The sequence below is a fragment of the Pelmatolapia mariae genome, linkage group LG16_19 (assembly GCF_036321145.2).
Source record: "Pelmatolapia mariae isolate MD_Pm_ZW linkage group LG16_19, Pm_UMD_F_2, whole genome shotgun sequence".
Taxonomy (NCBI): Eukaryota; Metazoa; Chordata; class Actinopteri; order Cichliformes; family Cichlidae; genus Pelmatolapia; species Pelmatolapia mariae.
In genome coordinates, this window is record NC_086241.1 from 51558410 (window position 1) to 51576186 (window position 17777).

General features: G+C 41.3%; 1 protein-coding gene across 1 annotated transcript; it reads left to right on the forward strand.

Annotated features, from left to right (window-relative positions):
- Positions 1–295: 295 nt before the first annotated feature.
- grhl1 (grainyhead-like transcription factor 1) lies at positions 296–16624 on the forward strand. The gene is made up of 15 exons (XM_063497698.1): positions 296–315; positions 2420–2609; positions 2885–2958; positions 3502–3635; positions 3740–3972; positions 4582–4664; positions 4946–5099; positions 5436–5547; positions 5953–6047; positions 8680–8886; positions 9389–9524; positions 11395–11514; positions 12922–13007; positions 13460–13524; positions 15318–16624. Exons 1-15 carry the CDS (start codon positions 296–298, stop codon positions 15430–15432), a joined length of 1824 nt encoding a protein of 607 aa, XP_063353768.1. The 3' UTR covers positions 15433–16624.
- The last annotated feature ends 1153 nt before the right edge of the window (positions 16625–17777 follow it).

Genomic DNA, 17777 nt, shown 5'->3' on the forward strand with positions numbered 1-17777 from the left:
AGGTAGGCCATCAGGTGAGCCAATCACAAGCCCGGCAAGGGCAATTGACAGTAAGACCCCGCCTCCCGTCCACCTGTAATCCAATCCGCGTCCTTGTCACAGGTAAAACCGGCCTTAATTTCTAAGCATTGCCCCAAAAAGCGAGAAAAGCCGACAAAACCCGTTCTCTCAGGAGGGGACACCTTGTTTGTTGCCGTGGCCCTTATCCAGTGTTAGCAGCGGAGTTTTCCAGGGTGGTAAAGAAGACGGATCGGATTTTCAGTACCAACTAGAAAGTCCAGTTCGACCGACCGAGATGTCACAGGAGCATGACAAGTAAGTTGTCCTGACTCCTCTGTTAGCCCGCACAACGAGCATGTTGACACTATAAGCTTGTAATACTGACTTTAATTGCTTTTGCGGATTTTCTGATTATTTTTGCACTTTATTTTTTAAAACAAATAAATTCATTTCACTGACGGATTTTTCAAAAGCCGAGGTCACACTGTGACCTGCAGCTGCAGCCTTCTGTATTTTTCTCAAAATCGTGTCCTGATGTTCGTGTCGTATATAAGCATGAGCCTATTCTACGATCATTATAGCTCCTTTTAAAAGGGTAAGTGTGCTCTGTTACAGCGGGTTGCCAAGCGGGGAGTTGGTGTAGTCTCATAGTTTCCCATGGTGTTGTAACTCCGCTCGTTTCACCTGTCATGTTCGAGCCTGTACAGGTGTACCTCCACCTGTCGTGCGAGCTGGAGGCGACTGTTGGAATAAGAGCCGTCCCGGAGTAGAGATGGGCGGTTGTTTGATTTTGCCTTAAGCTTTAACTGTTATGTGGATAGTAGAAATGATGTTTGCTCAGGAATAGGCACAAGTCTCCGGCAGCAAGGTGTCAGCCAAGGAAAACTGCCTCTGCACAGGTGTAAAAGAGTTTTAATGGAAGATAGAGCTTAAAAAAATAAAATAATAAAAATAAATCAGTATTTTTCTGATATATGAATGTTTAGTGTGAGATATATTCTGTATTCTGTGTGTGGGGGGGTTGAGGGCAGTGACAAGGAGACATTTGAGGGGAGTGAAATCGTACACCTGCTAGGCGTTGGCCCCACGACTAACATAGACAAGCGAGCACAGGGCTATCTGAGGTTTTCATGGATTTTACTCTACACTGCTGTGTGTGTTTTGTTTTGTTTTTTTAATTTAAAATGAGGGATTAAAGCTCTTTTCTCTAAATGTCCAAAAAAGTAGTGTTATTTATTTTATTTTTTTTACTGCTCCTGTACATTAAAGTGACAGAAGTCTGGACTCATGCTGCCTTACTCACTTTATTTCTTGACATCTCAGTGTAATTTCTGCCTGATCAGCAATCAGACTCTTCATTGTTTTAGTAAATAATGGCTTATATTACCTTACCTTAGATATATTTTTTATAGCCAACACATAATGGATTATATCAGGTTGCGTTTAGATATAGGGTTACTAATTATCACTTTCTCTGACCACTGGGAGACAAAAAAGTTGTATTTGTTGTAGATACTCAACATGGAAACTGATCCAGTCCGTTCACACTTTATAATAATTACTTTGGTGGATGTGGTTGCAGGATGGCTGAAGAGGGGATATATGCGGTTTCCAAAGTTTGTGGATGAAACTTTAATAACAAGAGCTCCATTAATGACTTTACTTTGACTGGGGCTTAACGCGTCTCAGCAAACAGAAGCTGTGTAAACATTAAAATTTACTGTAAACAGGTGACTTCAGTGCAAACGTCGTAGGCTCATCATCGGCCGTTTCGTACACGCAGAGGCATTTTTGTTTTACTTTAAATGTAATGCACCGAGGTTCAAATAGCTTAAGCTTGCACACTGTGCACAGCATACCAAGGCGATGTTGAATTTTGAAGAGGAAGAGAAGGAGCGCAAGACAGGCGGCAACTGAGCGTTAAAATCTTGTGATTATTTGTCACAAACAAGTTCGTTTGCAAGCACAGCGCAGGAATGCAGCCGGGTCAGATGCGTCACATGTGGGCGGCTTCTCAACCAATGAGTGATCCCCGAACTAGAGTCGTTACACTGGACGATCCTGTAGAGCATCTTTTTCTCGATACACCTTCTGCCTCTGTGGTTCGGCGGCAGAGATTTGTTGCACAATCCTCGAAAAGCCTGACCAACTGGTCCTGCAGATGAAAAAAAAACATCTACATGGGTGATCTCTCGCTCTTATAACCTGTTTGTCTGTTTTGAGCGATGCTGAGATTTCAGGTCCCGGTCTGGTGAGCTTATGTGGAGTCAGTGTGGAAAATAAGTCCATAACAGGAGACGAATCCCTTCTAGTATGGACGGCTCTTCTCTTTTGGTGCCCACATCCATGGCTTTTATTTCATGTCATTAACTGCTTTGTATGCAGTAACTAAAGCACACACTCTCCTCCCTTTTAGCAGTAAACGCGCGATCCTGGTTCTCCAGAATGAGCCGGGTTATGGCGGCCAGCGTCGCTCTTTCACCACAGAGGATGAAGCCTGGAAATCTTTTCTGGAGAACCCACTGACAGCTGCCACCAAGGCAATGATGAGCATAAATGGAGACGAGGATAGTGCCGCAGCTCTGGGTCTGCTCTACGACTACTATAAGGTACCAGGAAAAGCTCAGCAGGAATAGTTTCTCCCCTCCTTCTAAGAGGAGTAGTGCAAAATCACATACTGGAGGAATAGTTGCCAGATTCTTGCAAACTTTCCCTCTGTGATCCTCACCCTTAGTGACATCTGATCATTAAGTAACATCTGTGAGACAGAGTCTACATTATGTCATGTAACTGATCTAACTATGCCTACAAACAGCAGGATGACCCAGTCTGTTAGATGTGATGTGGTCAGACGCTGAGCGGCTGTGTTTACTCTCGTATACAGGTGCCCAGGGAAAAGAGAACAATACACCAGCCCAAGACAGACACACTGGTCTCTGATGTGGATCCCAACAAAAGGTAAGCGGCAGTCCTCTCCGCGTACCACCTCCCCCTTTAAAAATAAAAGCACAGCAGAGGGCAACAGCAGGAAAACAAGAGAGCGATTCAAGCTCTTGTGATATGATTTTTAAATTCTATTTAAAAACTGTATGCACATTTATCCTCAGGGGTGCACCTGTTTTCTCCAGAGCAGCAAGGAAAAATGATTATTCAGTGGAAGCAGGGTTTTACTCATCTGATTTAATCAGGTAGCTTCATTGACATTAGGATTTCTTTTGCTGCTTTAGTCAGGCGTACTAAAATAGCTGCTCCGAGTGTCATAGAAGACATCTTTAAAATCTCAAAAAAGGAAGGAAAATGTCCGGTGTACAAATTCCTTTGTGTTATCAATGGATCGTTAATCAGTTCTCAGGCATTGCAACACCAAAGGTGAAACCCAGGACTGAGAAAAGGGAGAAGCAGAAAAACATATCATATAAATAACCCATTGTGTCAAGGTTCATGAAAGCAATGATGTGCCGTATTGGAGATCTAAAATTTATGTGCACTTCTTTGTCACAGGCACCAGATCCAGGCCGGACACTCCATAGTCCAACTCCAGGAAGCCAGTATGGAAAACAGGATCCCGGTACTCAAGCCTCCCTTCAATATTCTTCAGCTGGGCCCGGACAAGAGAGCCCACTTTTCTTCACCAGGTCTGCTCTGATTCAGCAACACAAACAGAAAAAAACGGAAAAATCTAGAAACCTGATGATCAGTTAACTGTTTTGGGTTTTTTTGCTTTGTTTTGTTTGTTCAGACACTACTGTCACAGTTTCCATTGCCACCGTGCCAAACCAGACTATCAAGACAGAGGTGCCCACCCACGGCTTCTCGGTGACTGTGCCAAACAACTGCAGCGAAACGGAGAGCCACGTGGGCGTCTTTGACCGCCAGCTCACCCACAACACGGTCCATTTCAGCCCTGGCACCCAGGCTCGTACGCCCCCTGACTCCACCTTTCCCGAGAGCTTTAAGGATGGTTCCCAGGAAGTGAGTGTTTCGATCCCCCCCCCTGTCTAAACCCTGCTAATGCTCTCCCAGCACCCCCCACCCCGCCTCCTCCTTCTCCTTCGCGTTCCTCTCCCCTCTCAGATCTCTCCCATCAGACAATAGGATATTCACCCGATCCCATGGAGCCAGCGGTGGGCTCAACCTTCCCTGGTTTTATTTGAACATGCCAAAATAGTGGCCAGTGTGTTATTATGCCATTGTCTCACCAACACAATAAAGTGCTGTACTTTTCTCCTACAATAGCCAAAGCCCTTTCTCTCTCCTCTTTCTCTTTTTAACCTGGAGGGGAATTACCTCAGAAAAGCCAACAAAACCCCTGTACAGGAGGGGGTGGAGGTGGCCACAGAGCCATTTTTTTAAACAAAAACCAAAATGGAGTAGAAGGGGAATAAAAAACACCAAAACAAACTGTTATACCTGATGAGAGAAAGCCTAGCCTAATAAATGACTAGAATGAAATACAGTGTTCATCTAGTTGCTTACACAATTTGCTAGTTGAAGAAAATCATCTAAAATTTATGCAAAGCAGCTGTTTTATTTCCTGTTCCCGTGCTTTACTTGATTCTGTTTTCCTTTTTTGCGCTTCAGGTGTTTTCCCTCCCAGGAGATCTCCAGTTTCGCATGACCTCCATGACGCCCGAGGAGTACACTCAGTTTGACACCGTGCCGGGGTAAGTCGCCCTGCCGCCGGCCCACCGTCCAACTTCCACACCGCCATTCAGCTTTTGACACGGCACAGCAGAATGGCTTCATTCATCTCAGTCACAGGGGAGACACCAGACTCCTGTCTGTGTGTCTCACAAGAGTCTGCACATATTTAAAGCCCGCTAGGTGTTACTCTGCTGTTTCATTTGTCTCCTTGGATTTGTTTACAGAAGGGATTTTTTTTAAACGCAGCATGTTGTTGTTTATGGTATTCACTAGATTTGACCCTTATTTTTGTGTGTCTCAGGAATAATTTTGAGTACACTCTCGAGGCATCCAAATCTCTGCGTCAGAAGACAGGTGATGGGACAATGACGTACCTCAACAAGGGCCAGTTTTACCCCATCACCCTCAGGGAGATTGACAACAAAGGCCTGCAGCAACCCATCACCAAAGTCAGGGTAAGAAAGAGCACTTAAAAAAAACAGGGAATGACATATAATTCATTTCAGATCAATTCAGTTTTATTCATATAGCACCAAATGACAACTACAGTTGTCTCAAGTCCCTTATATTGTAAAGTAAAGACCTTACAAAATACAGAGAAACCCAAAGGACTTGGCGACAGTGGGAAGGAAAAACTCAGTTTTAACAGGAAGAAACCTCAGTGTGGGGCAACCATCTGTCGTGACCGGTTGGGGGTAAAGGGAGGAAGACAGGAGAAAGTGTTTGGCAATGATTATTGATTATTGACAGTCATATTAAGCTATCACTGTGCTATCTTTTTTTACCCCCAGAGCGTGGTGATGGTGGTGTTTGGAGAGGAGAAGTGCAGAGACGACCAACTAAAACACTGGAAGTACTGGCACTCCAGACAGCACACGGCTAAACAGAGGTGCCTCGACATCGGTAAGTTCTGAAAAACGATATTTTCATAATAAACCACATCGTGAAATAAAACAAACCAAAAAAAAAGAAGTCACGCTACCAGTTTGAGTGCTGAGACATAGCGAACACGCTAATCCTCATCTGTCTGCACACTCAAGCAGCTGTTTGTAAGCACAGCTTAGCAGGAAAAGGTGTGTTGTTTGATTGTGACAGCTCATTTTGCTTTTGATGGATTACTGTTAGTCTGTAACTTTCATAAATCTCAGCATATGTTGAAGTTACCTTACCTTTCTTACTTTTTCTGGTTTGTTTTTTATCATTTATTTATATTTATTTAAATGGGTTAATTTCTTTTTAGCTTCGGCATAAAGCAGTTAATATGCTTTCAATACATCATTTATTAATAACCAACATCTGTTGCTCCAGCTGACTACAAGGAGAGCTTCAACACCATCGGCAACATTGAGGAGATTTCATATAACGCCATTTCCTTCACCTGGGACACAAACGAGGAGGCCAAAGTAAGTCAATGGACTGAATGCATCCACACCCACATCCACACCTTCACAGGTATACGGCTGCCTGACACCCCCGCTGACATCTCTGACACGGTTGTCGCTTGAACCAAGTCCAAACATGACAGTTCACTGTTTGCACTTCAGTGTTCCTGTCAAAACAAGAACAGTGTTTGGTTCTCAGGATCACCGGTGATCCGAGGCTTCCGCGTACTTCCTGGTCTTGAACGTTTAAATATGAGGCTTGACCTTTTAACAACAACAAACTTAGACACCTAAAAATAGTCCTCCTTTTCTTTTTGTTTGTTTGTTAAGGCCCCGTGCCTGAATGACAGTGTCAGGTGCCGAGTCCCCTTTATGGGTGATCGTCATCCCCTTTGCTCACTATGATTCCCCCAAAAACAGTTGTTAAATATAATTAGTGGTTTTAAAAAAGAAGAGTGAGGATGCGGTCATGTCGCAGTCACTCCTCTCCTGTGTGGTTACTCAGGTTGTGTAAAAACACAGAGGTGTAGGTGTGTGTGTGAGTGTGTGTGAAAGAGAGAGTTATTCCTACACTCTGTTCTTATATTCTTGACTGGTCCAACCTGCCTGTCACCCTTATTGTGATGTCGCATGTTTAGGTATTTTTGGACAAAGAGTGCAGGAATGAGGAAACTCATTGGGAGGGGAGGTGACCAGATGGGACAGTTGTCAAATAAAATCCAGCAGAAAGGAGGAGCTCCTGTCCTCGTCTCCACTCGTGATTGTTTCTTTCTTTGTTCCTAACCCTCGTGCTGCCCTGTGGCTCTGCTCTGCTCTCGGCCTGAGATGGAAGACTACTGACAAGCTGGCAAACAGACAAAGAGACAACACGGCGCTGCCGCTCATCACCGGCGTACTTTTCTTTAGGCTACACTTTGGATAAATAAAGTCACATGAACAGACCTTTCTAAGCACACACACACTTATACACACACTCATGCTTGCATACCAGGATGTGGGTCTAACTGTCTCATGACTTGTGGCATGCATTCATAGGATGTTCATCCTTGTGTGTTTTTGTTACTTCACCATTTGTATAACCGCCCAGCCACATTGTTTGAGCATCTCATCAGCGAGGTGTTTGGTTACAGATGAAGGTGTTTGGCGTGTGTGTCTTTGGATGGATGTCTGAGAGGATCGGTTTGGGTTTCTGACCTTGGGAAGTGAGGTCATTTTACATGCTGATGGGATTTCGGGATATAATTAGGAGTTTAATCATTTGGTTGTGTTAGTTAAACTTGGAGTGTGTTAAGGTGAGAAGTCCGTTAGAGGAAGTACCTGTATGTGTGTGGTTTGCCCTTGGGCTGATTGCATAGCAGTATATGTGCATATATCAAAGTGTACTGTATATGTAACCCTTATATAGTCCTGTGATGATGGGGGTAATAAAAGTTATAAGATGAGGAACAAAGGCAAAAGTTATGTAAGGCTTTACTATATCAAATCAAGGTTGCAAATCATATAGTTTTAGTATGTTTACATCAAAACAGCACCAACATCAAAACTGTCTGCATGTGTGTGGTTGTTATTGATTGAAACACTTTAAAAAAGGAAGAAAGGGTATTAGATCATCCACAGTCACGTGCTCTATGGAAAAGCTTGTGACGCTGCATCAGTTCTCCTTAAAAGTACTTTTGTTATCAAGTCGAGTTCATCGATTTATTAAGTGCAGTTTTATCATATGATTTCCATGACTTCCATTACTAGTAATACTAACTGGTTACATTTTAAATACTATAAGACATCATATTGAATGTTTTAGATTCAAAGTAACACCTGGTATTTCTTTAGTGTGTGTGTGTGTGTGTGTGATTTTTTAAATTAATTATTAGTTATTGACCCAAATTAAGTTTTATGGATATAAAATGATGTATGAAATGTTTCTGCTCCAAACAGACTTTTTCCTTAACGTTTAAAATATAGTTGTTGACCATTAAGGACCATTAAAGACTGTTAAATGTCTTCATTTGTGGAATACACCAAATGAACGACAAAGACTATATTTATTTGTAGACTGCTTAACAAATTAATTAAATCAATTCAAACTAAAAAGGTGGTTATAGCCAAATTTTAACACTGGACTTCTTTGAGAAGTCAGAAATAAACCGAGCATAACGTTCAACCACTAAAACTATTTATTTTTCTGTTCAAGAAATGCAAGTAAATAATAAAACTTAACATATTAATAAAAATAATGATTTACTTTACTATTGTTCTGCTCTTGATCAGTTGATCAGCTTAACAAATCTAATAAATTTGTTAAGCCCTTTCCCCTTGAGACTTTTCTATATGGTATTTTTAAACCTGTCTTGATTGTGTGTTGTGTTAACACAGTGAGAGTGTGTTTTCAAAGCAAATAACCAGGACAAAGGAAAGTAAAATGAGCATGTAATTACTGAAGCCCACCAAAAGAGGCCAGCAAAAGACACTGAAAGCATCTGAGGCCTGACTATGTGGTACCTGCTGCAAAAAGGCCTTCCTGAAAGCTAAACGTCATCATATTGGCTTCATGGTTAAGAAGCAGTTTCTACTTTAATAAACAAACTTTGAAGTTTAAAGTTGTACATTAGTCTGCTTCGGTCCTCAACTTTCTTCTTCTCTCCTCCCCTCACAGATCTTCATCTCCGTCAACTGTCTGAGCACAGACTTCTCCTCTCAGAAAGGGGTGAAGGGTCTTCCCCTGAATCTGCAGATCGACACTTACAGTTACAACAACCGCAGCAACAAGCCCATCCACCGTGCCTACTGCCAGATCAAAGTCTTCTGTGACAAAGGCGCCGAGAGGAAGATCCGAGATGAGGAGAGGAAACAGTCCCGCAGGAAAGGGAAAGTTGTCGACCTAAACCCTGGGCTGGCTTGTAAGTTGCTTTTAAGTTTTAGGATAATCAGCTACAACATATCATTACTAAAATGACCAGAGGCTTCCACAGTACGATCAATTTTCCCTTCAAGTCGCCCTGACACGTGTATTTGTTAAAATGATTTCCTGTATGTAGATGAAAACATCCCCTTAGTGTGTTTACCCCCTGAAGCTGTAGTTCCTCTGAGCTCTGCAGCATGTTTCAGCTTGCTTCAGCTAAACATTTTTATTTTGAAGACCTACGCTACAACTTCGCTATAACTACGCTCTAATACTGGAAACCAGAATAGAGCAAAGACAAGAGTTCATGTTGTTCTCATGTGTCCAGGAGGTTTTCCTCTGCGTTTGCTGGATAACTTTCAGCAAACATGTATTCAATCAAACCTTATTTCACTCATGTCATGTTATGTTTGACTTCATCCTACTGCATGAATATTAAATTGCTTCCTGCTGTTCTCCCCTCAAAGTTGCAGATGTGAAAGTACCAATGCTCCAGAAACGTAACGATGTGACCATCTTTAAGATGATGACTGATCTCGAGACCCAGCCTGTCCTCTTCATTCCCGACATTCACTTCTCCACCTTCCAACGTCATGTGAGTGCCGATCAAAGCCGCAAAACTTTTTCTTTATTTTTTCTTTTAGGCCACCACTGAAAACTGTATGTTTCTCTGCCATTCCCAAAGCACGAACGTGTCTGTTGCAACATTCGTAGCATCTTAGGTGGTCCATAAACAGTTTGTTTTTCAGCTTCCGCCCACTCGGCTGCCAGCTGAGTCGAGGTGACCTGCCTGCTTGCTAGTTGGCAAGAACAGAGAGTTCTGGTTTTGAGCTTTGATACAAGTCCTACATACTGATGGCTAGGTTTCAAACTGGTTACTCACACCATGATTCATTTATCAGTGACTCAAAACAAACCGGCGTACAACCACCTTGATTTATGCGTTCATATGCTCAGAGCAAAAAATAGACTTGGTGCACAGGGAGAGAGGAGTGCAGTTTTCCTGTCGGTTTGTGGAAACATGTTGCAGATGATGAGGAGAGATATAGGAGTTTACCTGAACTCTGCATGCAGGTTATCTGGCTTTTTTTATGAGTTTTAAATGGAAGGAGCGTCTCTTCTTTAGAACTGGACTCTGTGCTCTGCCACAGTGAACACGTCACATGGCACTTTCAAGATGAGCATGTCACAGGGCGAAGCATGCACACCTGACGTGCTCATATGAGTTTACCGGGCAAAGGATACTGTTTTTGAGAAATTCCACTAAGTGTGAGCTTTGATTGCCCCCTGTTGGTAAAATGATACAAGTAGGACACCAACACCCCACCCCTCCCCCTTCTCTCTTGCATGTGAAGTTTACATTAATACCAGGAAAGCAGAGGAAGAGACAGGAGGTTGGTTATTTTGGGGGATGCCATTGACATTGAACCTGACTGAACTCTCTGCAGCCTCGCTATCAGTTTTTGATAACGAACGGGTTTACTGATTTTCCTCTCAGAATAGAAAATCTATTCACAGCAATGCCTGTAATCGATACAGTCAAAGGGCGAAGGCTAGAAAAACAACAGCCTTCCAGGAATTACAAAAAAAAAGCGTTGGATCATTTTAAATCAGAGGATCTGCTTCTTTACTTTGTTTTATATGATAAAAAACCTCTAATATTTATTAAAAGCCTGCAATCTGAAGGCATTAAGTTGATGTGTTTGAGACTAAATGGATAAGTTCTACTTTATTCTCACGTTTTGCAGTCAAATTTATTCAATTGGCTGATAGATAAATAATGACAGTTATTGATATTTGGTATTTCACGCGCGCTAACAAGATAACAAGGAGTGCAGCTGCGTGAGCCACAAGAAACCAGTGAGTGCTGTCAGTCCACCTGACCTGCACTTCACCATCCACAGCTGTACAGGCTGGTTTACGTTGACCAGTTCCAGTTCTCAGTGATAAAGGAAGAATAAATGGGGCAACACAGGAAACTATTTGGACTCGGCTGTTGACTTTACCTTTGGCCTAGTTGACTGATTTAGCCACTACCATGAAGAGTTACGTGAAAAGTTACAACTGCAGCCTGCGGAATGCAGGAAATTGGTTAAAAACGTGTTTGGATATATTTTAACTTCACAAATCATCATAAATATTTGATAAACATTAACTATAATGCAAATAAATGTATTGTGAGATGCTGTATATAGTTTGTAACCTTTATGTTGCATTTTAGTGAAATTCTTTTTTTTCTCTCTCTGTTTTGCAGCCCTTCCCCACAGAAGATGGAGAAGACAGGTGAGTTCACTTAAGGCCCCCCCCCCATAGTTTCACATTTGCTTCATGGTAGCTTTGAACTGCCGTGACCTTTGACACTTCCCAGTAAAATGCATACAGGGTTGCGGTTTCTAGGAAATGTACGTGAGCTTTTTTGTCTGTGCTCGTACTTTATGGCCTGTCAGCCGGTTGTTGAGACCATTTAAGCAGCTGTTTGTGTGCGTGTGTGTTTCAACCACAGCTCGGGCATGAAGAGATTACCCTTCAGCGACGACGAGTTCGGTTCACCCCCAAACAAGCTGCCAAGAGTGGAGGAACCAAAGAAAGGTACTACGTGTGTTTGCTGCTGTATGTCCACACTGCTCATGTTCTAATCAGCAGCCTTTGAGTGATGCTCCCCTATGCGGCTGCGTGTGCACATGCATGTCCGTCTGTTTGCTGTGGTCAGCGCCTGTAGCTCCACACATGCACACACACACACACACACTCTCCCTCGCGCTCTCTCCCTCGCTCTCTCTCTCTCTGGGCCATGTGATAATTCCAGGTCTTTCAACATATACACGTGCCCCAGCCCTCCACTGACCCAACGAAATACCACAGATCACTACGTGCATGCAGACATATATGCAAACAAGCATTTGCCCTTCACCACATATCCTATTCACAGACTTAACAACGGGCATTTTCAATACATTACAAATCTGTAAATGCATGTTTTGAAATATTTTGTAGCTTAGGAAGGAATTTTTTAAACATTCAGGCCTGCTTCAAAGTGCTTCTGCACAAATGCACCTCTCGTACCTTCACAAAGCCACGCTCGACCTTGTTAAATACATTCTTGCGGAAGGATGTTAACCACAGAGAGGGGAAGAAGGAGTCACCGATTGCATGTTTTTTAAAAATAATTTCATCAATAACTGGAAACTTTTTTTTCTCTTCTGTGGTCTTTAAACACGCTGCTTCATTTCAAGGGGACACGAGGCAGAAAAGTGGAAGTAACTACATTTAGAAGCTGCTGTAACACTGCAAGTGGTACAAGCCCTACTGTACTGGCTTTGCCACAGCAGTCATGTTTTTCCTCGTTGTAAAACTGGAAGCTTTGGGAACTTGTTGACGTCTCAGTGACGTAGAGAGTAGTCAGTCAGCTCCTGTGCAGGCTCCTTAAATTGAAATTTGAAATTATGTTTGGCTTCTTCAGACCACAATGTGTAAATCTGGCTTGCCAAATATCATCATAAAAGCATCTCTCAGTTGCCCTGTTTGTTTTTAGTCCACATAACGAAGTAGATAAATTAGCCACATACTCAGATTACAGCTGCAGACTGTATTATTTTTTAATTGTATTAAAAATCTGTTGGAACCTGATCTAGTGTAGTGAGGGGTGCTCTATCTGAGATCTGTGCATGTTCTTCTGCAGTCTAGCAGAGAGATGGCTTGCAGTGTTATATATAGTATAGCTGCAAATGTATTACTGGCTCAAGACATATGTGTACATATGTGCATGCAGCTTCACCACTCTGAAAGTCATTTGGAGATGTGGTAAAACCCCAAATCCTCAAACCCACACGAATGTACCAAAGCATCAGTTAAGCAGTCTGGTCTGACGCAGATAAACCCTTTTATGACTCCCGCTGACATTTGTCTGAGGTTGAATTTGTGTTTGTGTTCAGTCCATGAGCGTGCATGCTTTTCTTTGACGCCTGCTTGCCTCCTCTCTCTTTTTTCACCACACAGTCCTGCTGTACGTGCGCAAGGAAACAGACGAGGTGTTTGATGCCCTCATGCTGAAGAATCCCACGCTGAAAGGCCTGGTGGAAGCTGTAAGTTGTCCTCAGTTCACCGAACTAGCTATGGATTGTACTAGAGAACAGTTTCTTGCATCATCTAAGCTTTGATGGGCCACTAACACAGGAATCATGCAAAGTAGTGATTGGGGAGAAAAGAAAAATGTGTTTTTTAGAATTGCACAGGGGACAAAAGGTGCTAATGGAGGGGAGGGTTAGGGGAAAAGATTTAGAAAAGACATGGAACGTGGAAATGTCCTGCGAAAAAAGTGGAATGGGTACTTCAGGGGTCATCGAGTTTAAAAAGAAGAAAAACAGTGCGAAGGTCATGGATATTAGTTATGGAGTACTTATGTGGAGTGGGTGAGATAACAGGTAATCAAGGTGTTTTGGAAAGATTAGATTCGAAACTGATTTTCTTGACAGTCCTAAAGCTTCTGTATTTCTCTTAACACAAATTTGTGTTTGTTTTGTTTTTTTCCAACCAGATTTCAGAGAAGTATGAACTGCCTTACGATAAGGTTGGAAAGGTCTACAAGAAGTGCAAGAAAGGGTGAGTGTATACATGTTTATCACATTCCCACACTATGTCTGAAACTTTGTGAAGGACGAAATCTGATATCCATGAACAAATTAATACAAAATTCATAAAATGTATTTCTATATTTCTTGGTGCTTTACTGAACTGTTTCACCTGCAGATGAAATAGATCATTTAGTTATAACCAATCATATTTTTCCATTGTATTTCTAGACTAATGATTGGCTCTTCCCTTTTACATCAAATTATTTTATATATATTATATCATATAAATTATAACAAAATATATTTATATTATATTAATATATATAATTTAGTGCTGTCAGCGTTAATCTTGTTAAAATGACGTTAACGCCATAACCGCACTAACGTGGCAAATCTCTGTTAGCGAGTTAGCGCGGATCGCCCCAAGCGTGGGGCTGCACGGCGTCAACACGTTACTGCGGTTAGCTCGTTAATGTGTTGCAGCACGGGGCGATCTGCGCTAACTCGCGTTAACGTCATTTTAAAGAGATTAATGCTGACAGCACTATTATAATTAAATCACAACGGGTTCTCCTCACACATAAAGTAACGGTAAACTTGGGGATTAATTGACCAATCAGCAATTAACACATGCAGATGAGGTAATCATGACCTGGGAGGAAATACGCACATACCTTATAAGGATTACACTTATATAATGGGAGAAAGTGTTTATGCTAAGCTAACCAGCTGGTGGCTCTGGCATGGTTAGTCCTGCACGCGCCCAAACTTAATGCTTTCTAATATGCCCCTTTCCAGCTCCATGTCTTTATTCTTGAACTCCATTAGAGTAGCTTTGCATGAGTCACAGTTCAAAATAAGTGTGTTTATTGTATACTGGGCCATTATGTGAAGCAAAAAATCAGTCTTTTCACCTCCCTTATAAAACAGCTGTCTTCTCTTTGAAAGAAAGTAGGTGGGAGGAGTTACTGAGCCTAAATGACCATATTAAGTATTTCCCCTGTCAATGATGTCATACAGAGCTAAGAATAGAAAAAGCTGTCTGAAATTATTTGTTTGGTTCATACTGAAGTCCAAGTTTTTGGCTCATATGGATTATTTGTGGATACACTGACTTATTTAAAACTTTGGCTATGATTCATATGAATATGTACCACTGCAAAATTACATATATGTCACTGTTACGTTCCCCTGAGGGGTCTAGGCGGTGAGGGGGAAGTAACAAAAAGTATCCGGGTCAGAAAAAGGAGACAAGAAGGCAAAAGGGTTAAATTAAAGAGTTTTATTAAAGTTTGTATTAAAACTAACTAAAAGAGACGGACAAGCCGCTATCACCATTTGAGGAAAACAAACAAAACTCAAGTGTTGGTCAATAAAATAAAAGTAAGTCAAAAAGAAAGAGAGCAGCTCACTAGCTGCAAACACAGCAAAGACACACAGCTCCCTAGCTGTAACCACTCACATGGCACTCTGGCCCAGAGCTCACCTGTCCCTGGGCTTAAATACTTTTAATTACTGACGAGAGTCAGCTGCACAAAAGAAAAAAGGTGGCAGCTAAGGCAGGAGAGATGGTCGGACACGCCCACACAGACAACTTCAGGAGGCGGCCCTGCTAGGGCCGTAACACCCCCTCCCATAAATACAAACCCGTGGTTTGTCAAATGATTACGATAACCAAAACAACACAATTAAGTCCAGAACCGTTTCATCACCAAATTGCAGGCTTTAAACCTACCAAACCCCATAGCAGTAATAATTCATAATATTAAAAAAAACATTATAAAATATTTCACTTCAACACACTATTTTCTCTTTTGACAGCATTCTAGTCCACATGGATGACAACATCATCAAACACTACTCCAACGAAGACACCTTCCAGATCTCCATGGAGGAGTTGGGCGGCTTGTACAAACTCACCCTCACTGAAATCTGATTGGAGATGTCGTAGATTACCCTGAAAAGAGGGGCGGAGGACAAATGGAGCCGTCAAGTTTACACTTCTGGCTATGCAGTGATTATGGACCTGTCATTCATGTTGTCTGCGTGTTGTATTAGCGTCCAACAGATGTTTTTTCTGTTTGTTTGTTTCCTTTTTTTAAAAGCCATAGCTCTTAACGGATACTGGTTAGAGATGTAAGTTATACATTTTGATCCTTATAAAGCTGTTTGTTTGTGCATAGGAATTAACAAGTGAGGACATATTTGACACTGACATGACACTTTTGCATTTAGTGAGAATGTGAGCTGCGCCTCAAATGTCAGTGCCTGCTTTTGTATATTTTGCTCAGGCTTGCAGAACAGTTGAAGTGCTGCTATACCTCATGCTATACAAAGCAGCAGAGTTCATTCATTCTTCAGAAGAAAGAGATTATCTTTCCCATCATAAAGCTACAGCGCTGATGATCTGCAAAGTTTAGCACACAGAAATTCATAGTAAAATGCCCTTAAATTGTTGATGAAGCTCCAGAGGTTCAGTGTATTAATCCTAAACAAAACGTGGCAGTATTTAGTGTGTAAAACCATCATATAATTTGGTAGAATATTGTAAATGTTTGTTTTTTTTTTAGCCTAGAAGATTTTTTTTTAGGTGCCATTAAAAAATGCTTTTTCTCAGATCAATTTAAATATTGGTCTCCTTGTAAGTATTAAATGGTCACTAAATATGTTGATAATATTGCAAAAACAGAACTACCCTTTTCCTGTAGAGTAGATTCACAAATGCTGTAAAAATAGGTCAATTAATATCTAGCACAGTCTGTAATGGCTGTCCTGGAAGTGCAATATGATGATTAGATTGAGTCACATTCAGAAAACAAATCTCATCAATTGCCATAACATACAGTATAGAAATCATGTTTTTTTTTTTATTTGTACATAGCAAAAAGAAAAAAGGGATCTAAATGATCTCTCTTTTGTATCTCAGTACTTATTGTGTATATATTTATTAAGAGAATGGATGTGGGTCATTGTTTTTTAACCATATATAGATTTCTATTTCATCATAATATAATGTTGTTGTTTTTTTCTTTTTATATGAAGTTATTCAAAAATTACATGTCCAGGGACACAAAGTTAACATCTTTTTGTTTTTTTGTTCCCTAATAAAAGCTCTGCTATAGCTGCTGTTTTGGTTGTGTAAGACTTTTTTCTTTCTTCTAATAAGATGTGTTTTATTAAATATCAGATATGATGGTGGTTGATCTGTTGGGCTGTGGCAGAGATTAACTGTCGGTCCACAGGAGCAGATGTCTGGGCATCAACTCCAACCCTGCAGACAGGAAGTGGGCATGACAGGATAGCCTGGTGCAGAGAAGCTTCTCTGTCGGAAACCTGGCCACAAATTTCCACATACAGTAGCTGGCATGCTTTGATTGTGCCAGGTCCTGAAATTTGATACATTAATGCTACAATTAACATTTAAATTACTCATTTTTGTAAAAATGTAGAAAAACACAGTACCCACGCTTTTAAAATAAAGTTTACTACCCAGAGCGGTGTACTACAAAGCGATTATAAAGACTTAATGAGCTATATCAAGCCTGATCGGGAGCAGGTTATCCTTTGTGTTTCGGTTTAAAATCATTTGGAAACATTACATTTTACTGATTCATTTTCACTGATTCTTTTATTTTAAGCATGTTTTAAGTGTAAGTGAGAATATGTTTTATATGTGCAACTTGTCAAGTTGTAAATTACTAAAACCACTGAATTAAGTACAAAGTGTGCATCACAGAATTGTGCATGTATTAACTTGGTGATTTGGAAAGTGTATAAATGCGGAATTGTAAGATGGCAAAAGACGTACCATTAGGCCCCCTCCTCAATTCAGAGATGGTCTTTCCCTTTTCACGTAAATTGCCTCCTTGACTCCACGCTCAAACCAGCATTCCTCCCTGTCCAGGATGTGTACATCAGCCATTCCCCAACTCTCTGTGAATGGTACTCATGGCCATTAATCATTGGTCTTTGATCAATGTCCTGTCCGTCAGAGGATAGACTTTAAAGTTCTGATGCTGGTCTATAAAGCTCTGAATGGTTTAGGACCTAAATACATCAGTGACCTCCTGACCCAGTATGAACCTTCCAGATCCCTCAGGTCATCTGGATCCGGTTTTTTATCAATTCCCAGAGTCAGAACCAGACACGGAGAAGCTGCATTCAGCTTTTATGCTCCATATATCTGGAACAAACTCCCAGAAAGCCTCAGATCAGCTGAAACACTCAGTTTATTTAAATCCAGGTTGAAGACTCACCTATTCTCAGCTGCATTTGAATAAA

What these genes read in the sequence shown, in the direction of transcription:
- grhl1 (XM_063497698.1), top strand. Translation starts at nt 296, where the DNA reads ATGTCACAGGAGCATGACAA. An exon ending in CAGTTTGACACCGTGCCGGG is followed by an intron (nt 4,665 to 4,945) that starts GTAAGTCGCCCT and finishes TGTGTGTCTCAG; the next exon opens with GAATAATTTTGAGTACACTC. An exon ending in AGTGGAGGAACCAAAGAAAG is followed by an intron (nt 11,515 to 12,921) that starts GTACTACGTGTG and finishes TTCACCACACAG; the next exon opens with TCCTGCTGTACGTGCGCAAG.